This window comes from Trichoderma atroviride, chromosome 2, assembly GCF_020647795.1.
Source record: "Trichoderma atroviride chromosome 2, complete sequence".
NCBI classification, from domain to species: domain Eukaryota; kingdom Fungi; phylum Ascomycota; class Sordariomycetes; order Hypocreales; family Hypocreaceae; genus Trichoderma; species Trichoderma atroviride.
This window is the reverse complement of record NC_089401.1, coordinates 6,118,340-6,140,188: the sequence shown is the minus strand read 5'-3', so window position 1 is coordinate 6,140,188 and position 21,849 is coordinate 6,118,340. Positions and strand designations below refer to the sequence as shown.

At 51.7% G+C, this 21,849-nt stretch overlaps 5 protein-coding genes across 5 annotated transcripts; 3 read left to right on the top strand and 2 right to left on the bottom strand.

The window, feature by feature from the left end:
• Nucleotides 1-1,719: 1,719 nt before the first annotated feature.
• TrAtP1_004879 (uncharacterized protein) lies at nucleotides 1,720-3,275 on the top strand. Its single transcript, XM_014084278.2, has 2 exons — nucleotides 1,720-2,609; nucleotides 2,670-3,275. Exon 1 carries the CDS (start codon nucleotides 1,890-1,892, stop codon nucleotides 2,403-2,405), a length of 516 nt encoding a protein of 171 aa, XP_013939753.2. The 5' UTR covers nucleotides 1,720-1,889; the 3' UTR covers nucleotides 2,406-2,609; nucleotides 2,670-3,275.
• A 4,033-nt stretch (nucleotides 3,276-7,308) lies between these two features.
• TrAtP1_004878 (uncharacterized protein) lies at nucleotides 7,309-8,745 on the top strand. The gene is made up of 2 exons (XM_014084276.2): nucleotides 7,309-7,793; nucleotides 7,856-8,745. The coding sequence occupies exons 1-2, from the start codon at nucleotides 7,490-7,492 to the stop codon at nucleotides 8,458-8,460; spliced, it is 909 nt and encodes a 302-aa protein (XP_013939751.1). The 5' UTR covers nucleotides 7,309-7,489; the 3' UTR covers nucleotides 8,461-8,745.
• Nucleotides 8,746-9,302: 557 nt separating this feature from the next.
• On the top strand, nucleotides 9,303-11,398 carry TrAtP1_004877 (uncharacterized protein). The gene is made up of 2 exons (XM_014084275.2): nucleotides 9,303-9,608; nucleotides 9,672-11,398. Exon 2 carries the CDS (start codon nucleotides 10,211-10,213, stop codon nucleotides 11,093-11,095), a length of 885 nt encoding a protein of 294 aa, XP_013939750.2. The 5' UTR covers nucleotides 9,303-9,608; nucleotides 9,672-10,210; the 3' UTR covers nucleotides 11,096-11,398.
• TrAtP1_004876 (uncharacterized protein) lies at nucleotides 11,395-13,082 on the bottom strand. The gene is made up of 3 exons (XM_014084274.2): nucleotides 12,428-13,082; nucleotides 12,189-12,359; nucleotides 11,395-12,102 (listed from the first exon to the last, which is right to left on the bottom strand). The coding sequence occupies exons 1-3, from the start codon at nucleotides 12,680-12,682 to the stop codon at nucleotides 11,794-11,796; spliced, it is 735 nt and encodes a 244-aa protein (XP_013939749.2). The 5' UTR covers nucleotides 12,683-13,082; the 3' UTR covers nucleotides 11,395-11,793.
• Nucleotides 13,083-13,856: 774 nt separating this feature from the next.
• Nucleotides 13,857-20,058, bottom strand: TrAtP1_004875 (uncharacterized protein). Its single transcript, XM_014084273.2, has 4 exons — nucleotides 18,982-20,058; nucleotides 18,813-18,915; nucleotides 16,078-18,735; nucleotides 13,857-16,021 (listed from the first exon to the last, which is right to left on the bottom strand). Exons 1-4 carry the CDS (start codon nucleotides 19,167-19,169, stop codon nucleotides 14,618-14,620), a joined length of 4,353 nt encoding a protein of 1,450 aa, XP_013939748.2. The 5' UTR covers nucleotides 19,170-20,058; the 3' UTR covers nucleotides 13,857-14,617.
• Nucleotides 20,059-21,849: the final 1,791 nt, after the last annotated feature.

Genomic DNA, 21,849 nt, shown 5'->3' with positions numbered 1-21,849 from the left:
TGCCCCTGGCACACGATGGCATCGCTTGTACCGGTATGCTGTTTTGTTTGGAAAGATCTGGAACTTTGCCAAGACATGGCCCAAGCAGACCAACGCGGCCAACAAATATGTCCATATGAGGCAATGAAGTTCACTGACTCCAATGTCTGGACTTCGAGATATATTTCAAGCGCTCAGATGCGCAGATTGCCCGGCCAGCTAATAGGGAGCAGACAGCAGCCACTACAGCGCTCTCTACTATAGTGACAAGGCGCAGTGATGAGAAGATTTGGGCTGGATATAGCGTCTAAAGACGTCCCTGCCGCTGAATGTGATGTCCGCGAAAGGAAGGTTAGATGCTGGGATAGACGGCGACATCCCCTCGATATCATCCCCCCGGCAGCAGAGACGAGGGCGAATACAGGCACTCCTAGTGCCAGCGCTTCCTTGGAGCCGTGTACTGGAAATATCCTTGGAGAATGAAATTTTGAATAGTACTCCGTACTCGCTACTCTGTTGTGATAGACGGCTGGTCTCACAATGCTTCACTTGCTCGGTGGTGAGGGTGAGCCAACTTCGCCAATCTGGTCAGTCTCATGCAAGTCCCAGCAGTCTGCCGGGTCCCTTCTTTTCTCCCTGCGCATTCTGCTGGGCTTGCTACAGGCCAGCCAGCACTTGTCATCAAAGGCAGTCCTTTTAGAGTCCACAAAAAAGATCAACTTGAGACTGAGCTTCGAAAACACAGGCGCAAAGGCCCGCCTCCCGAGACGATCGACCTCGATCCTCTGCGGCGTCACTTTGGAATCGCCACGGAAGGGTGATGCCTGTACAAGAATAGCACAGAGTGCTCCGTACAAAGTGCGGTATGCAGGTACGAGTTGAGACTATTGACTCCAGAGATTAAATGCAAGCATGCTCAAACGTGTGGCCAGCGGAACGATGAAGCCGGTGACTAGCACAGAGTCGAGGGGGGGGTGTTCTCTCGCGCACTCCGTCGTCTTATCTCCAAAGGCGGTATTGCTGCCGAAGAAGCTCCAGCTCATAGACGAGAGCCAATTTAGAAGGTTGAAATGAAGGCATATGTCTCTTGATTGAACCATTAACGACGGTGAGTTTTAGCACTGGTCTAAGAAGATTATTGGAGTACCTCCATTACTCAAGCTACTGCAACTGCTATATCCCCTCATTCAACTCATTGACGGGCAATACCTACACGCGCACTCCTGGCCATCATTGCCTAAACGCTCATTGCCGTGGAAGGTCTACGTCGTACAGCACAGGTGCTGGCACAGCATGGCCCAAGACATACCAAAGCAAGGGTCATGTCCAATGGCGAGCTGATGTGCTGCCGCCGCAGGAGCGCAAACAAGCATCATGGTCCGCGCTGCTCATGCGCTCATGCGCTCATTCGCACGCTGGCCTTGGCCGTTTGGCGCACAGTATGGAGCGATGTTGTACCTGCAGAAATCAGAGGCAGGGGTTGGCTGGTTTGCGCCCGGGATGGTTCGCGGACCCCTCCATCTTGGCCATTCTAAGAGGTGGATGAAACTGGCGCGACAAGCATCTCCACCCAGACATCCACTCAGGAACCCCCTAGATGGACATCCATTCTGGACGCAATTTCCCGGGGTATCCAATGGGACGCAGCGAGGCGAGCGCTCGCAAAGAGCTCACGGTCGATGTCGATATGCCTATTAATATGAGGCCACGCTCGGTCGAGCAGCATCTTCTCTTTCTCCTTCTTTTCTCTCCAGCCCACTAAGCATAATCGCCAGCTCGCTCTGACTTCGGTCGTCCATTCTTTCAAAACAAACCTGCAAACGAAGCTTTACGCTTTCATCCACTCTTTCAACCCAAACAAAACTACTTCGTTCTTCAAGAACCACCAAAACCCAAAAAAATCATCCAAGATGCGTTTCACCACCGCCGCCGCTGTTCTGGCCACCTCGGTCCTCGCCCAGGAGCCCGTCTCCACCGACTACACCACCGAGTTGATCACCATCACCCAGTGTGCTGCCTCCATCACCAACTGCCCGGCCCGCCACCAGACCACCTCCGTCCAGACCAACTACATCCCGTTGACCACCTCTACCTTCTACGTGACCAACGTCCACACCATCACCTCTTGCGGCCCTGAGGTCACCAACTGCCCGGCTCACAGCACCGTCCTGTCCACCGAGGTTGTCCCTACCTCCACTGCTGTCGGCCCGGTCATCACCTCCGCCCCGGCTCTTCCCACCACCCAGGTCTGGTCCAACGGCACTGCTCCTTACTCCTCTGTCGTTGCTCCTCCTCCTTACTCTGCCCCGGCCGCTCCCGTCAGCTCTGCCGCTGCCGTCTCTGTCCCCGCCGTCTCCATCCCGGCTCAGCTCCCCACCAGCGGCGTTGCTGCTCCCACTGGCGGTGCCCCCCGGTGCCCCCGTTAGCTCCGCCGCCGCTCAGTGCCCCGGCAGCTCCGTCATCGCCGTCACCAAGAGCTACACCACCGTTCTGACCTCTGTTGAGTACCAGACCGTTGCTGCTCCTTGCGCTACCGCCCCTGCTGGTGGTGCCCCCGGCAACGGTGCTGGTGCCCCCTCTGGCACTGGTGCTGTTCCTCCTGTCCCCACTGGCCCTGCTGGCAACGGAACGTGAGTTTATATAACCTCTTTTTTTTTAATTCAACTTGTATGCTAACTGCTTCAATCCAGCTCTGTTCCTCCCCCCGTTAACGGCGCTGCTTCCTTCACTGGCTCCGCCGCTTTCGCCGCCATTGCCGGTGCCGTCGCTCTGCTCCTTGTTTAAATCATTTCCTTGTAACTTTTCTTGAGTTATTAGGCCTGCGGGACATGGCAACATACACACGACAGGCATCCCTCTTGAGATCTGGCTGGACATGTACAAAGAGTTGGACTAGAGTTTATTTTCAATAATACTAGAGTTTTACGGCAAATATGGGATTATACCCCCTTGGAGTGTGTACTTAATATTCTAATCGCGCGGGCGTTCGCGGTGACGATCTGGTCAGACAGCCGACTGCGGGTCTCGTCCTGGATGTCTTTTTTGAACGAAGCATTTTTTTTGGTCACGAACTGAGATATCAAACTTAACGATTGTGCTTTTTCTTATAGCATCTTCTTCAAGAATATTTTTTACATTTTGTTACTTATTATTTTGATTGCCCACGTCTCACTATCTTGCTGTGATGTTTTAGTAGAAACAATAACTTGTGCGTAAAGATGCTAGAGGTAGAAAAAGACGCCGCACGATGAGTGTGAAACGAGCAAATACGGTCAGGGACAAGAGTCTGGAAACGCGAAAAAGTAAAAAGGCCTCGAACTTTATATGGGCGGATTTTTCTACCATTTACATTGCAACCAGCTGGAGTAAATATTGATAAAAACATTTATAATCTTGAGATTATAAAATCTAATTATTTCAAAATTGAATCATATCATTTTTTTCTTATAGAGACTTTTCTAGAATTATTTATCAATTTTTGAAAACGATGAGATTTGGTGAGAGCTAGTACAGCGTTTCCAGACTTTTGGCACCTGACTGTAGGTTTGTTTGCAGGTGCTCATTTCACAAAGCACTCAAGCTCTTGCCTGTGCGGGTTAGGGGCGTCACTGCGACGGAAATTAAACCGGAAGAGGCGAGAGTCGCTGCTGTGATTGGTGGAAAGAGAAGACGGCGCTTATGTAACCAACTTTCCATAACTGGCTGCAGGAATACAGGAGGATGTCGTGTCTTGTTAGCGCTGAGGGAGCCTGAATGAAAATTGATGCCTACATCAGTTAGTTGATGATATTGGGTATACACGTGACCATTATCTTGGCCTGGCGGTCATGTCATCAGCATCATATAACGAGCTGCAGGAACATAGGAGGATGTCGTGTCTTGTTAGCGCTGAGAGAGCCCGAACGAATCTTGAATCTTGATACCTACATCAGTTAATTGATGATGATGGGCATACTTACTACAGCACATACTTGTACACGTATCCATGATGTTGGCCTGGCCGGGTATGTTGCCCCGTGCTTCGTAGTTCGAGAGACGCTCTATTTGTAGTAACTACAGACACAGAAGCGGGACGGGCACTTGCGCCGGTGCTCCGTACTATGGGATCTAAAGTAGGCAAAACGGAACGGAAGGCAAGATGGGTGTTGTTGGTCCGTATTCCGGTATTCCGAGACTCCATTATCACGAGAATCTTTTACTTTTCTTGCGTCTGTTTGAGATATTTTTTTTTATTTGTTTGAATTGAGAATGAATTCATTGAGATAGATCGGGATTGCCTAATTGGGAAGTTCGGCAAGTCGATCGCTGCCGGCTATCGGCATCCAACTACATGTACCAACAATATGCTATGCTGACGCAGATGATATCAACTAGGATATCCCAAAATGAGTTGATAGATTAGACACCTGTTTTTTATGTATAGTAGCGGAGAGGACATTTAGCCCTAATATATTACGTACTACTAGCAGCCCGAGGGGGGGGAGGTTGGTAAGGGCTATAGTAGTTGATGCTTGTCTGATGACCATTACTGGGCACTGATATATTTACTATAGAGGAAAAAACTATGACCAGAGCCCAAACCAGAAATATGTACCCTTACTATTTCCCTTACTAAAACCCCCCCCTTGCGCTTACTAGTAGTGAGCGGTATACTATCAGGATACATAGTAGCGGTGGTTATATAAGATCCTTGATACACAGCCGCGTCAAGTCTAGCAATGTGAGACAAGAATAGAAGATTTATCGTTTGCATTGTCTCCCCACGTGGAAGCAAAAAACGAAGTAAGCTGAGATGGAAACGCGATACGCAGCGGGGCTAAATCTGGGTCGTTTACCAGCTGAGCGGTCGTGTAAGACATTGATCCTTGAAGCCTCTCTCCCTTTTTTTTGCTGTTGAGAAAGCTCCAACACAAATGTTTTCCTCTTTGGGCTGAATGGGGAAATAACCGGCTGCGGACTATTGTTCGCAGATTTGAGTAAATGTTGTTGTTTCTGCTCGGGCATGGATTTGTTTCGTATTGTTGTTAGTGATGATGATGTTTTGAGAGGTATGGCTCAGCTGTTGATGAGGAGTTTTGGGCAAAATATGGTATCCAAGAAACTCAAATGCTAGGTTTATTTACTCTAATACATTTTGGGTAGTGTATTGAGTCTGATATAAAGTTTTCATGGGCTACGTGTCCCGTCTCTTGGTGATCCTTCCTATGCCAAGGCTGCATGTATGCATACCTATGCATCCTGATATCAACCTTTCATTTGTCATGGCTGGCGCAATGTTACCCTAGGAATGTGGGATACGAGTATACAAGTATGTCAGACGTTTATTTGTCTATGCGAGAGCCGGCTGACCAGTTTTTGCAGCTTTTTGAGTAGATATCCTCGCTTGTGTTGTACTGACGGCTTTGGGAGATGGTAGCCTTGAATCCCGTAGAGCTGTCCAAGGATGCATAGATGTATCTCAATGCCAAACACAATCTATTGATATACATTACTGGAAGGGTTATAGGGCTGTGATGAAGAGCCAAGAGCAGCGAGAAGAGCAGCAAAAGCTGGGAGCGGATATATATGTGATTTATGACAGATATATCCTGTACGGGTACAGTACGCTGTAGTACAAGTATATAGGTATTATTCTTCTGCCTAGGTAGGTAGTATTTCGGCAAAAAAGGTTCAACTACCGGTGCTTGCGTAGCATTGACTTCCTAGGCGGAATAGGGAAATCCTTTCGAAACGTTCTGCTGCAGCCATGGCATGATGTGGCGCCCTGGACTACGCAAAAAGCTTATCTATGAAATGGTGGCTGAGATGCTGCTGCGTCGTCGTCCAGTCGTTGGTACCCGGTGGCTGAGAGCTAGGCTTTGCGCCATGCTGGTGCGATTCCTTCGCGCGAGGTGATTGCAATTACTGCATTCAGGCATCAATCATGATTTTTAGATTGTTGCAAGCCTTTTCACCGAGACAGACGGCAACACTCTCTCTGACTTGCCATATCCATCACATGCGTCAATAGTCTTGGAAACTGCATCTTTGTGCAACAAACACATGGCCTAGCACGTGCATAGCAAATTAAGAGTCTCATGTAAACACGCAAAACCACCAAGTCTGGTGCTTAATTGCTGGAGCAGCTCCACCGTGGCTGAATGGCGTTGAACACGTCAATCCTTCTCCCACGTCAACCACTACCAACTTCGCCCTGCGTTTCTCCTTGTCACTCTCGTATTTGCCAAGCCAGCGCAATAAAGGCAGGGAGTGTTTGCCATTCCCAAGGCTCTTTTCATTTGCAAGCAAAATGGCTGTCGCCCGTTCTAGTGCACTAGTGTAGATGCGGCTCCTCCATTAGCAAGCAAGCGTATTACGACCAACGACAGACAATAACAAAGAAAAAAAAAAAAAAAAAAAAAACCTCCTAGCCTTGAAAACTGCGCTACTATCTGATCCCGCTTTTTATTACCGCCTACGGGCTGGGCTCTGACCGCGTCATGCTACATGCCACAGCAATCCCGCGATCCTTCGGGTTTCTGAAGTCCGTGCCCCCCCGTTTCGCACTCGGACCGAGCGCTACGGTTTATGTGATTGATAATTCCGGCAGCGTGGCTTAGATGGCCAGCTTCTTGGTTTGGGCAAACGCAGATGACCACGGTGAGGAGACAGCAGAAGATAGAAAACGGGGAAGAACAACAGGCTAATGCTGTTCGATTGTGGGCTTCAGGGCCCGATCCGAGTGCGAGCTGCTGGCTGGGTCCTCCATCGAGCGTGCAATATCGTCGAGACGTGTGAGAGGTCTATTTGCCAGCTCAGCCACAAACCGGCACGCCGCGGGATGCGCGTCCATTTGTCGTCAAAGCGCCCTGTTTCCTATACACGTACACCTACGGAGTACTGGAGTGACTAGCACTGCTTTCTGGGCGCGGCAAGAATCTGGCCGTCTTGGTGAACCGCCAAGCCCTACCCAATGGCTGAGGCGCGGGCCCGCTGGTGTTTTTTTTGTCCCATGGCCCCGGCTTGGGGGAGACATGTGTAGGTACAGTAAGATCGGTTCAGGTTCAGGGGGGGGCTTGCTGATAAGGCACTGCTGCGGATGACGCATAGGAAGGGCCTTGTTTCTGTTTCGATTGGGCGCTTGTCGCTTGTCCGAGTGGTGGGTTAATGGGGTCGAGGAGAGTCAAACGTGGGAGCCATGGGGCCGTGAGCTGAAGCCAGTTACGCGGATCCAGTTTGAGCGGGCTGAGGGCTAATTTTCCACGTCCTCTTCCTGTCTCGTATGAAGTGATATAAGGAGCTAGTGCCCCCCCCGTGGACCTGGGAGCGAGAAGTTCTTTGTTATACCCATATTCAGCCGTTCGACGATACCCCTACGGAGGTGATATAACCTACTACATATATACCAGCACACCCTCCCTCCGATCTTCAACCTCCAACCTCACCAAGACAGGATACAAGAAATCAAAGGGGACTCGATCGTGTGAAGACAAACCATCACTTATTCACCACCGCCTTCACCGTCGTCACAATGCCTTCGCAACCCCTTCCCGACCCCATCATCACATTCGGCTCCGATGTGACGTGCAACCTGGACAACTGCCCCGTGGAATGGAGCATCCTCTCCTACCAGCCCTCCCTCGCCGCCAACGTCGTCTTTGCCGCCCTCTTTGGCGCCATCGGGCTGGTTCACTTCTATCTCGGTTTCCGGTGGAAGGCCTTTGGCTTCATGGTCCCCATTCTCATCGGCTGCATCACTGAGATTATCGGATACATCGGAAGAATCCTCCTGCACAACAATCCCTTTTCTTATCCTGGATTCTTGATCCAAATCAGTAAGAGATGCTGTTTTATCCCTTCAATTTCGACTGCAAGACTAACCGTTGTGTCAATCTAGTCTGTCTCACCATTGCCCCCGTCTTCTACACGGCCTCCATCTACGTAACTCTCTCACAGTCCATCACCTACCTCGCCCCAGAGCTGTCCCGCTTCAAGCCCCAGCTCTTCTACTACATCTTCATCCCCTTCGACATCGTCTGCCTCGTCCTCCAGGCCGCCGGCGGCGCCATGTCCGCCAACACCACCGGCTCCAACAAGGCCGGCGTCGACATCTCCCAGGCCGGTCTCAGCCTGCAGGTCATCGTCCTGGTCCTCTTCATCATCACCTTTAGCGACTACATGTTCCGCTACCTGCGGTCCGGCCGCGGCTCCGGCTTCGGCTGGCGCCTCACGGCCTTCTTCACCGGCCTGACGTCGGCGACGCTGCTCATCCTGGCCCGTTGCGCCTACCGTGTTGCCGAGCTGCAGGACGGATACAACGGCAAGCTCATCAAGGAAGAGACTCCCTTTATCGTTCTGGAGGGCGTCTTTGTGTTTTTGGCCGCGTCGATGCTCTGCTTCGGACACCCTGGCTTGGGATTGAAGCGAGACGGGAGGGGAGGAGTCAAGATGGAGACTGACAGCGAGACGGTGGTGATGGACACCATTGAGCGACGAAAGTGAAGAGTTTCTCGGGCTCTAAATCGTGGGGAGGCGAGGCCAAGTATCAATATGGAATTACAACTATTTGCATTTCATGGGAAATTTACTGCTGGTTTGAAATGGAAAATTTATTAGACGGAATACGTATATAATCAGGAGGGAGGAACACGCGCTTGTTTTTTTTTCTTGTTTTTTTTTTTCTGATACCGTTTGAAGCAAAGAGTTTTTGTTCTTTTAATTTTAATTTCTTTTGTATAGAATTAAATAATGCCGAGAATATTGAAAAAAAGACATACAATACACCAAAACGCCATGATAGGTAGCGTAAATCTCACGCCAGCTCTAGCCCTGAAGGACGAGTGTGGCTCTTTGTGAGCCAAAATTGTTCAGCCTTTGGAGACTTTCGAAAGCGGTTGTAATGCAAAAGGTGATGGTGTTATATGCTCACGTTACATTTATTGATAGTTTATAGATAAAATCGATAAGGGCTATAGGTCGGCCAGCAGATAGTGAACAAAGGGGATAACGCAGGGATGGTCCTATATCTGAAGAATAGTATACATCAACTTCCAAGAACCTCATAATGGAGCATAGATATGTTTCGAGCATACACCTATTTATATGTATGGAAACATCTATATACACAGATTCGGTAATTCAATTGCTCTGCTTATTTTGCCTTGTACTTTGTTTATTTTAATCTCCCTCATTCCTCTGTATGGTCAAGGTACGTGTAATTGCTACCCGGCACTTCGGCAGCCATGGCCCGGCCCCGCAGTGCCGCATCCCGAAGCCCTCCAGCGGCCGCTTGGAACTTTTGCCCAACCCAAGGACCCCTCCAGAGCTGCCCCTCCACACTTGGCGACAGACAGACGCAGCAACTGGCTGGATTTTTGCCTCTTCTCCGCACCTCTTGGGTTGATTTGGCAGCTCCCTGTAGACGCTTCTCCTTCTCCTCTCCTCTTTCTCCTCCATCTATCATCTGGTCTCTTCTGCATGATCTGCTCTTTGACGGCGAGACGGTCGAGGATAGCAGCTCATTCTCTCACCACAACCAAACCAGGCTTTGCAGCATCTTCAACTTTGCCATTTTCCACAACCGCCTTCATCATGGCTCCCCCCACAAGAGGCCCTCGACTTTGTCGACTTTGTCAATGCTTCTCCCACTCGTACGTCCATTGTCTAACCATCTTCAACGTCATCTTTGCTAACAATGCCCCCCCCCCGAACAGCCTACCACGCCGTCCAGTCTGCCGCTGCCCGCTTCGAAAAGGCCGGCTTCAGCCTCATCCGCGAACGCGACTCTTGGGCCTCGACCCTCCGCCCCGGCGGCAAGTACTACCTCACCCGCAACGGCTCGTCCATCCTCGCCTTTGCCATCGGCCGCAAGTGGCGCCCCGGCAACCCCGTCGCCATTGTCGGCGCCCACACGGATTCGCCCTGCCTGCGCGTCAAGCCCGTCTCGCGGAAGAGCAACGTCGGCTACCTGCAGGTCGGCGTCGAGACGTACGGCGGCGGCATCTGGCACTCGTGGTTCGACCGCGACCTGAGTCTTGCCGGCCGCGTGCTGGTCCGTGACGGCGACAGCGTCGTGCAGAAGCTGGTCAAGGTCGACAAGCCGCTGCTGCGCATCCCCACGCTGGCCATCCACCTGCACCGCCAGTCCAACTTTGACCCCAACAACGAGGTCGAGCTGTTCCCCATCACGGGCCTTGCCGCCGCCGAGCTCAACAAGGGCGCCCAGCCCGAGGAGCCTGCCAAGGACGATGCCATGGAGGAGGACGAGGACTTCAAGCCCCTCGAGAAGATGACCGTGCGCCACCACCCCGCCGTGCTCGACGTCGTCGCCAACGAGCTGGGCACCGACGTCGCCTCCATCGTCGACTTCGAGCTCGTCCTCTACGACACGCAAAAGTCCGTCATTGGCGGCATCAACGACGAGTTCATCTTCTCCCCGCGCCTCGACAACCTGGGCATGACCTACTGCTCCGTCGAGGGCCTCATCAAGTCCGTCAGCAAGGCCGACGCCCTCGACAACGACTCCACCATCCGCATGACCGTCTGCTTCGACCACGAGGAGATTGGCTCGCAGTCCGCCCAGGGCGCCCACTCCAACCTGCTGCCCTCGGTGCTGCGCCGCCTGTCTGTGCTCCCCGGCAACCGCGACGCCGCCAGCGACGGCAGCTATGAGCAGGTCCACCACGAGGGCGAGGAGTCGACCGCCTTTGAGCAGACGCTCTCGCGCTCGTTCCTCGTCTCCGCCGACATGGCCCACGCCGTCCACCCCAACTACGCCGGCAAATACGAGTCCTCGCACCAGCCCGCCATGAACGGCGGCACCGTCGTCAAGATCAACGCCAACCAGCGCTACGCCACCAACTCTCCCGGCATCGTCATGCTGCAGGAGTGCGCCCGCAAGGCCGGCGTCCCGCTGCAGCTCTTCGTCGTCCGCAACGACTCGCCCTGCGGCAGCACCATCGGACCCGGCTTGGCTGCGAGACTGGGCATGCGCACCCTCGATCTGGGCAACCCGCAGCTCAGCATGCACAGCATCCGTGAGACGGGTGGAACGGCGGACGTGGGACGCGCCATCAAGTTGTTTGATCAGTTCTTTGAGAGCTACGGCGAGATTGAGCCCAAGATCTTGGTCGATTAAGTAAAGAGGAAAGGGGGAGTTTTTAGTTTGGGTGAAATGGGATGGGCGTGAAAGCGATTTGAGATTGTCAAGTTAAGGTTATATGCATATAGTAAGTAGTGGGATAAACTACATGTGGCACGAAAAAAAGTGTCAAATAAGGGCGTTGATAGGATGGCGATGGGATACGAAACTCGGAGCGAGACGAAAGAAAAGAAAAGAAGAAGAAAAAAAATATACAAAGATACTTGATGCCAAGTCGCTTGTGTGACTACTACATGAATTAGGCACATTAGTACTGAGTGAATGAAGAAATGATGCTCATGATAACTCCCATCTCTATTCTTCATAGTTTCGTTACGCTATTCGTGTGAAATTGCGTCATGATCGCCATCTAAAGAGCTGTGTTTTTTACCTATTATAACAAATACATGCAAGTGTTCCTGATACCGGAAATCAAGCCAAAAGGAACTGGCTGCCCCATTCATCTTCTTTCAAGATGTGAAAATCAGGAGAAATTCTAGTTTTCATAGCACACGCATCATGACCTTTCTACATTATTTGACGCCACATCCGTACACGTACTCCTCAGAGAAGATACCGGTGCCGGCGCCGGGCTAGATTGGAAGAATTGAGAAGGAGAATCCAATTCGCCAATGGGAAGCAGAACGGCCTTGTCTCTCTCGACATTTCCGGCTTCGTCCTGCGCCTCGGCGCCGTCAGGCGTGTTGCCCCTCGTCTCTACAACGACGCTCTCCTGAGACGCAGGCAGGGTCATGGCGTCGGAAGCAACCGACGTGGTGGTCGACTGCTGCGACAGCGCGGGCACCTGCGGGATTGAATCCGCGCTCTGGGCCCTGCTGTGTGTATTTGTCGGTTTCGCGTGGGTGGTGGTGCTCGCTCGTTTGCGTGTTATTGTTGCTGGGGGGAGGGGTCTGTGTTGCAGTTTGGAGAGGGGGGATTGTTGTCTGGCCGGTGCGCAGCTTGTATCCTGCGAGGCCGAGTCGCAATCGGAGAATCTCTGCTTTCTACAACAAACGGTAAAGCTTCTATATTAGCTCTTGTACTTGTGGTAGTAGAGGAGAAGAGGAAAGCGACGGAGAAGGAATTTTACCTCTCTTGCCTGCTCTCTTGTCATTGCCCTGGGTCTTGTAGCGACCAGTGGTGTGTCTGCAGCTGCTGTGGCCGTGTCTGGTTCTGTTGGCGCAGTAGCCCACGAAGCGTCCCCGGCGGAAGTATCAAAGAGAGAGCTTGTTTCAATGCTAGGTGACCGTGATCGCGCAGCCTGGATTATGAACATGTTAGCAAGCAAGGTCAAAACCAGCCATGGCGAGCAATAACATGGCCACTCACACCATCAACACACGCCTTCTTGGTCTCGGGACTCTCATCCGCAACCTCTGGACCTCCCTCTTCCGCTGTTCTCTTCTTTCCCTTTTCTGATGAAACTTCCCTCAATGGGCTAGTCACCAAGAGAGCTGAAGGCGTTGAAAGCATTGGCGTTCCAATCCTCGCCATCTTGTTTGTATTCGGTGTTGCCAGAGCCGCGTTCGCGTCCTTTGCACCGAGCACGGCGCGTCGCTTCATGGGCGACAAACTAGCTTCCATTGTTTCCCAAAATAAACCTAGAAACAAACAAAAAGAATTGGGACTTGAAAAAAAAAGGGAGGCAGCAAAAAAGAAGAAGAAAAGAAAAAACGGTATGAAAAGTATGGTAAGATGGAGAAAGAGTCGCGCGCGCAAAAGGTGAATATCAGATGGAGGAGTGGTAGTGGGGTGTGTGTTGTTTAGTGGCGATGGGCAGGTCGCGTGTGTGTAGATGAATCGATAAGAAGCTACTGTACATCAGTCCGACAGATGTGTGTGGTATATGGATACCTGGATACAAGTAACTTATAATGCAATTGGCGTAAACACGTGAATGTGAATGCAAAAGCGCGATTGAAGGATTTCCCCCAAAAAAGAGTCGCAAATTCCTCGTGATTGAGCACTAAGTCACTTGGGCTTGATTCATCAAGGTCACAATCACAGCACAATAGTAAAAAGAGAAAAGGGGCAAAAGCGCGTTAATAAGGAAATCACCCCAAATAGAAAAAAAAAGGGATAAACAGAAAAAAAGAAAAAGTAAATAAAGCCGGATAAAAAAAAAAAAAGACACCCCGGCGCGCAAAGCATAGCCTCTTTTGCAAAAGACTCTCATTAACGAAGCTACCTCCAGTATGCCGCTATTCAACCTCCGTTCCTGCCTCTCACAACGCGACCGACCCTGAAAAAAAACTCCCCACTCTAAGCTGTAAAGGCAGGAACGGCCTCTTGCCCTCAGCTTTTTTTCCCACCAAGTTCTCCATACTTGGTAGCTTTTCAAGCTGCTTCTCCTACGAGCCTTGCCCAAATGTAGACTAGCATCATATCAAGCACGCCGCGTCGTTTTCCTTCCCGTCAAAAACGAGAAACCCGTGTCGTCGGAACGTTCTCCACTAGCATCATCTAGGAGTAGTGCGGAATTTCAGCCACGAGTAGAAGAATGTGGAGAGCTCTATTGCTTCTCCGACGGGGGCCCCATCCCGAGTTCCACGCTAAAGAAGGAAGAGGAGAAAAAAAAAACAACCACACGCACCAGGGCAGGGCTGGGCTCCATTGATCTGATCCCCAAGTTCATCGACATCAGATCTCGTCACATGCAAATCACACCCAGAGACACTGCTATCCTTACGTAACCCGACCTCAGTGTCGAGTCATTCACGATGCAATGGTGAAACAGCTTTATATTTTTATATAGCACAGAAAAACCAAATGTGAAGAAAATAGATGCCATTCTTCTTTTGCTTACAAGTCATCCTGATGACGCCCTTGCATACTAATCCCAAGTCCGCGCTACGTATAAAAAACAACCATTGAAACGGGTGTACGTCACAACAAATAAGGTACAGTTCTTGTAAGCTTCCATTTTACCCCAAATTAGACCCCAATCCTTTCGTCTGGATCATTACACAACCCGCCCATACACTGATCTCACCTCGGCTTCATCGTGTGAAGAAAGATGAAAAAAGAAAAAGAAAAATGAAAATGAAAACGGCCGTGAGCAGAAAGGCAGATAGTAAAATGAAGACATCAACAGTGAAGAAGAAGAATAAAAGTAAAACTGCGCAGTGGCATCCATTGCTGCCATTCTTAGCCTTAACGCCAACCAAAACTCGTCTTCCAACAATTCATCCCATATGTTTTGTTTTTTTCGACTCAGCTTCTCCCTCCTCCTTCTGTTGTCCAATAAACAACCACTGTTATATCAGATATGACGTAATGCTGGGTATATATCCTGGGTCCTTTCCTGGGCTCCAAACAACTAAATCAACCGAAATAGAGAACCATGTACGAAAAAGAACAAGCGAGCAAAGTAGGAGCCGAAAAAAAAAGAGAAAAGAGCATTGTTTGCGGCTTTTTAAGCAGCATGCTCTCAACCATTACTCCAAGTCCAAACTCGCTTTCGCTAAAAGAACAAATTTTTTATTCTGTTAAAAAAAAAAAAAAAAGGAAGATTTTTCTTTACAGACCGAGAGAGTAGAGACCATTTCCGAGATCCATCTCAAACGGTTTGTCAAAGTCGGTTGGGATTGTATCCCAGTCCGGAACGCCCCGCGACCTGGCCAGAAGAAGGGTTGGATCGACATTAACCAACGCAGCTTTTAGATTTTCCGTCGAGTCTAACTCCCCGTTAATACAGGCATTGGTGAAATCCATTAGAGCCTCATTATCAAGAGTACCCCAGTTCATGTCAATGTCAAGCGCAGCACCTTCAGAGATATCGCTGTTAGGCTCGCTAGCGCCGTCCTTGCTAGACTCTGGTGTATCCTTTGGCGTGAAAGACCTGTACATGTTGGCCTCGTTGATGATATTTGGTAGCCCGTTCTCAAAGCCCAAGTTCTGGAGGAGTGTCTGAGGGTCAATAGTCGAGTTGGCCCATGGATCCGCCGCAGCGACGAGCATTGCAGCGCCATTCTTCTGCTTTCCATCGCCAGCCTTGGCAGTTGCGTCCAACTTGACGCCGGCCTTCACATCTTGGGCCTTGCTCGCGACGCTGGCCGATCGCTTCATGCCAGTACCGTCCACGGACATTGGTGTGCCGACAAGATTTCCAGAGGATTGCCCCTGTTTTGAGGCAGATAGACTCATAGCTTGTGCTCCCTCTGCAAACTGCTCCTTTTTGACGGTGCCGTCTGGTTCTAGGCCCAGTGCCTCGGCAAGATTCTCTTGCACAAATTTTACCGGGTCTGCCCTGGGCTTAGTATGCTCTTCATCGATATGATGTTGGAGAGCTTGTTTACTAGGAAATCCAAAGGTAGCCTGGTCGCAGTCGGGCTCCGTGCAGAGATGTACGGGCTTCGGTGGGCCTTGCGGGCGTTGGATATCGGGAGACGCATTCTTTGAGATTTGCGGCGAGGGAGTGGCCACTTGAGAAGATGGGCCAGAATTTGCGAGCTTTTGCTTCTTTCTGGAGGGCGGTAGCTGCAGGTTGATTTCTTTAGGTTTGCTCATGTACGTAGGGTGACCATCAGGCGAGGTTGCTGCTCCGAATGGGAAGGGCGGCTGAGCACTTGTTGGTGCAGGTGGCGGCACCTGTCCTGCTTTGTTGGCCTGCTTCTGCTGGCTCAATTTGTTCATCGCTTGCGCGTTCTTCTCTAGATTAGCGGCATTCAGAGGAGCCGGCTGCGTTAGCAGATTCTTTTGCTGTGATTGCTGCGTTTGCTGCTGAGCTAACGGCTGCGATTGTGCCTGTGCCTGGCCGCCAGGCTTGATGTGTCGGCCGCCGGCCACACTAGCAGCCAGATCCTTAGCCATACTCTCAAGCATAGCGCGGGCTTGATCCAGTTCGGAAGAGCGGATGCTCAAGGTATCCTTGACTACCTCCATCTTGTCGCCGTCCACGTGTTGCTTGATGAGACGCAATCGCTATGGTCAAGTTAGCATGTTGAAATAAAATCTCGACGATAATCCAGTCCACTTACAGTTCTAAAGAACATTTTGGCACGCGCGTCATCTTGAGTGAGGGAATACCACTTGCTAAGTCCTCGGCCAACCTTTCCCATGTCCACGACGATTCGTTTGAGTTTCGTTGCGGTTTCTGCGTACTCTTCAGGGCTCATTGGAATGTCCAGAGTGGATTCTTGAGCGAACTGCTTTTGCTCTTCTTGTCCAATCATCTTGAGGCGCACCAGGGACTCTGAGGGTGGGCCCGGCGCCTTGCTCTGCATCCTTAAGAGCTGTTCATACCTGGCTCGTTGTTCAGGATTTAGTTGTGCCTCTTGTTGAGCTGTAAGTTGCGGCGGGAATTTCGCCCCTGACCTTTGTCCTGGAGGCTGGGTTGGTTGCGATGGTGCCACCGCCGGCGCCGGCGGCTGTCGCGCAGCAGACAAGGAAGCTTTCATGGGGGCAGTATCGGCGCCATCATCAGGGTTAGAGCGTTTAAGGTTTTTCGCAGGTTGAGATTGATTATTGCGTGCCTGGTTTGCGCTTGGTTGCTGCTTCTGGTTGACCGCTTGCATCGAGGCAGTCTGGCTCATGGCGTTAGGCATCGTCTGCGCCTGGGTTTGTTGAGGAGTGAGATTAGGTTGAGATTGCTGCATCTGCATGGCGTTTTGAGGGCCCTGGATGCCAGGCATATTGTTTGCGGTAGCATTTTGCATCTGCTGGTTCTGGGCCTGCATCTGCTGCATCCTCAGCTGTTGCTGTTGCTGCTGTTGAATCCAACTATTCTTCTTCATTGCGAGAATCATCCCTCGGAGCTGATCATCAGGAACGCCGGCGAACGCAGGTTTCGAGCTTCGGACATGCATCATCTCCTGAGGGGATACTTGAAGCAATTGTGGTGGCAAACCGGCCATCTGTCGCTGCGCTCCAGGTTGTTGATTGGCCATTGGCATTGACATCGCGGGATTCATGTTTAGGGCCTGTCCAGGCTGCGGGGGCGCATTGGCGGCCCGCCTTTGCATGAGCATTTGGAATTGCTTCTGTTGGAAAGCAGCTAGTTGGCCACGAATACTCGGTTGAAGCGTATTATTTTGGTTGATCCAAGCCTTCAAATCTCTCCATTTCTTGACTTCTGCAGGCAGGCCCTGGATTTGAGTTAATATGGTGGTAGGCAAATCCATCGAGTCCATCAAAAAATGAAGCTGGGCGTTTTGGGCTGGCATGCGGTTCATTGGCATCGATTGTTGTTGGTTGCCTGCACCAGGAGCATTCATTTGCTGCATGTTCTGAAGACCAGGGGCCATGTTGCCGTTCTGGTTGAACTGATTCGGAGGTCGATTGGCCATTTGTTGCTGCATCATCGGATTCGCATTCATATTTGCCATCTGTTCCTGACGCTGACTTTGCCATCGACGCATGACTTCGTTCAGCTTTTCCGGGGGAAGACCGTTGACCGCTTGCCTTTGTTCTGGGGTCATATTGGCGAGCATAGCGTTGAAAGCGGGATTGTTAGGCCGTTGAATCCCCTGGTGAAATCGTGAATCACCAAAGGGAATGCTGTTCTGGCCCATACCCTGCGGGGTCATGGGGTTCATAACGCCTGGTCTTGATACGGGAGTATTCAAAGTATTCATGGCTGGGCTCTGCGATGTAGCCATATTCCCCGTCATATGCTGTTGGTTCTGCATCTGCATTTGCGCCTGTGCTTGTAAAGCCTGAGACTGCTGAGCAGCTTGGTTCAGCTTAGCCTGCTGCTGCTGCTGCTGCTGCTGCTGCTGCTGCTGAGCAGTACGAGGTGTTTGGTTCTGCATCTGCTGGTTGGGAATGTTCTGGTTCCCAGGCTGAGGAGTGACATTTCTTCCATTGCTCGCCGGCACGACAACTTGGCCCGCTTTTTGAGCCATCAGGCCAGCCACCTGCTGATCCTTGATGCTCTCCATGCTTGGGTTGAACGGAGGGAAATCATGGCCCGCATTGGGCGGCTGGGCGGCGTTGATCATGTTTTGCCTCTGCTGCTGTAGAGAATTTTGGCTTTGTTGTTGTTGCATCATGGCGGCCTGGGGATTGTTTGGGTTCGTAGGACCAGGTGGCTGGAACCGGTTGATGTTATTTGAAGACTGCTTGAGGGCTTGGAATGCCTGATTCTGGTACCACCAAATAAGAGGATCTCTCCCTTGCGTCTGGAGTTCAGCAAGTTGCTGAGCTGTGAGCCTTGATTGTAAGTGGAGCCGTGTCTGAGCCTTTTGCTGCTCTGTAGCTTGACCCATCATCTTGGTTGCAAGTTCCATGACCTTGTTCTTATCAGCCTGAGCCAGTCTCGCCACCTCGTTGGGAAACATGTTTCTATTAGGGCCGCCACCCATGCCCATCGCCTGGGGGTTAGGCCCTATACCGCGGCCGGCTTGGTTGGCCATTCCCATGGCAATCTGCTGCTGCTGTTGAAACAGCGATGGTTGCTGTTGCTGTTGCTGGGGCATCTGAGTGGCTTGCATAGGATGTGACATGTGCTGGAAGCCTTGCTGGGGAGTTTGCCCACGGCCCATCTGGGCTTGCAACATGAGCGCCTGGGCTTGGGCTTGGGCATGCGCTTGAGCCTGGGCATTGGCATTGAGGCTGTTCTGAAGGCCAGGTTCGTTGGCCTGTCGTTTCTTGAAAAAGTCCATTGTCTTACTTGCCATGGCTTGGTCATACGCTTCCTTGATTCAATAGATTAGCTTGGTGATTTTTCAACTGGCGAGAGGGAGAAAGAAAGTAGGAATAGCTGAGAACGTACTTTGGTCGGTGATTTGTGAAACACTTCTCGTTCGAACTGGCATCCAAAATCAGTTGCTCGGCTGTAGTCAAGAGTGTTCATGGCAAGAGTGATATTGGAAATTCTAGGACCATGTTAAGTCAGTTTACTGAAGAAAAAAAAAGCGAGTTGCAGACGGGCTAGTACGTACAACTCCAATGTCTTTCCCATTCGCTCATTAACAGTGAAACTTGATTGCCAAGTCATGCCATTTAATGGCGGTGTGTTTTGCTGGATATTCTGATAGACAGCCTGCTGTAGCTGGGTTGCGGTTGGTTTTCGCATTTGTTGAGGCATCATCTGGCCTGCCCCAGCCATATGCTGCATATTGGCAGCCATGGCCGCTTCGAGTTGGCGCCAGTTACGCCCTCAAGCTTTTGTATGAACGAGTTCGTATATCAAACGAGCGCAAACAAGGCAGGATCCCGCGATGTAGGCCTAATCGAAAAGAGGCCCGACCAGTCGACGCTTTAAGCTTCGCAGTTGGACGCGGTGCACGCAGTAGTATTGACGTTTGGCAGACAGTCGAGCGGATGACTAGTTGCCTAGGCAGAAAGCAAGTAGTCGCAGTGGATGCTACAATTTGCCTAGCAACCTCCTAGCCCGCCTATATCGAGCTTCGTGGGGAATGCACCCGGCCAAAAAAAAAGTTTGCCGTACTCGTACTTGATAGGGGCCCTGAGATATAACATGCGCTCGAACTCGAGACCCGGAATGGGCGTGTGGTGGTGGCGATTCCCTCCAAACGCAAGAGTCTCGGCGTGGTGGTAAACAACGAAGGTTGGTTGACCAGATCGGGCATGCAGAGCTGATGCAAGGATGGGCTGCGAAACTTGAGGGTGCGATGATGGTCGGTGGTGGAGGCTGAGCGAGTGTCAATGGGGCGCTCGGAAAAGAAGATCGAGGTGTCGTCGACGTCGTCCAAGAAAAAAAAAGCAGAGGAAGAAGGGCGACTAGCAGAAATTGCGATGGTGAAGCAGTGGATGTGCGGCGAAACACGAGGGCGGATAGCCTGGCTCAGGATGCGAGAAGGCCTGGAACCAGGATTTCCAAGCTGAATCGAGAATCGAAACAGGAAAAGAAGAAAGGAAAAAGCACCTGCGCGTTGAAGCAAAAGCCTGCGAGGGAACGAAATCGCTTCAGCGACAGGCCGGCACGAGGTGGGAGAGGAGAAAGGGACGAGGGTGGTGTTTTGGAGAATGAGGGCGAAAGAAGAGAGAGAGGCAAGACAAGCAGAGAGGCCAGGCGAAGCGGATTAGAGTTACCGTGGGCTTGGGGGGGTGGGCTGGGAGGGAAAAGATACCAGGGTACTTGCGCTGGGCAGAGCCTGATGGGGGACGACGTGGTACCTGATACGTCGAGCGCGGTACTGCGACAACCTGACGCCGGCCTGGCAGCACTAACAAGCAGAGCCCGAGGCAGCGCCAGACTCAGACACGGCGCATGCACGAGCGCGCTGCCTTGTCCCCGGTATCCGATACAACAAGATACAACACGATACGGTACGGTACTAGAGAGAGGGCGGCTCAGCTCATCATTCGCAGCAGCACAAAAGCCAGAGACAGCGCCTGACCCCGAGTTGAGCACGGCAGAACTGGCAGCAGGGCGAAGGTGGCCAACGGCTGGCAATCGAGCAAAGTGTACCGTACGGTAGTCAGGCGGACACTAGCAGAGGGAGGGGGGGTTATCAGGACGGAAGAGGATGGAGATGGAGCACGCAGAATGTACCTGCACGGCCGTACCAGGTACCGCCTGCAGCTGCGACCAGTACTGTACTCAGATTCTACTCGACGGCAATGCCACTCTGGCTTTGGAAGGGCAGACGAGACCAGGAAAGATTTGACAGAGCTTCGTCGCGCGGTGCGGCTTGGCTCTAGGGCCTGTTGAGCGATACATCCAAGCACTAGCGCTGTATTAGAGTTGTCCACACTGAGAGGTGGCTTTCCAGAGGTTGAGCTGCACGGAAGCGAAGCATGTGCGAGAAGTATCAAATCTTGCTCCATTTCCTTGTTATTTTTCACTAATACCGCCAAGTAGGATTTCACTGTAGCTGCACGCAGTCCTCTCTTGAGCAAATCGCCCGGTGCCAGGGAACAAACCTACGTGCTCCTTGTGCATTGCAAAAGCTGCATGTAAACCTTGGGTAACCTTCGACAGCGGGCGACGACGAGACAGAGAGACATGACATCTGCAGCATTCACTCAACTAGAGACATCCGGGTCTGCTACCTACAAGTACGGCATGGCATGGATGGGCCTGGGATTGGCGACCGGTGGTGGATCATTCGGGGGTCCCCTTGGGCCTGGCAGTTGTCTGTCTGGCGCCTGGGCTCTGGCATCGCTGATCTCGGCCGTGGGTAGGGCTCTCTCACGGCGAGTTCTGGTGGGAACGCTAGCAGATTGGCCAGGGATGCCTAGCATGGGGGTCCCACATGGCGCTCAATCCCTGCCATCCACTCTCTCCATCCCGGTCTGAGAAAAAGCTGTGAGGCACGGGTTAGCGAGGCCATTCGCAACCACCAGGTCGCCAAGGTACCGGTACGCATGGCTGGCGATGCTGGCCAACTGACGGCAGGCCTTCTGCCGACGCTGCGAGTACGAGTACCTCCGTGTCGTCGTCGCTGGGGGCAGCAGAGAAGACAGCGGCGGGACGGGGGCCCATGCGAAGCATTTTTGCGTACAAGTAAGCACCGAGGCGAATGGTATCTACTGTATACTGTCTGGTAGATTGTATGGGGCACCAAGCAGGTACACGTTTGGAATTATTCACTCGTCTGAACGGCCCATAACAGCCGTCTACTTATATACACAATGTACTGTACTCGTACAGTATCAGCGCTGCATGCATGTCCACCTAGTCTGGCACGGGAGAGGCGCCTATCACATCCGTGAGCAAGGTTGCTGGAGGAGTGCGTGAGAATGCCGTGCCGCGGGCCAAGAGGATTCCATGCGTCCGCTCAATAGCAGGGACGGGTCTCTCTATCGAATTCTTGTACATACTTACGTAGTGCCCCGTAAGA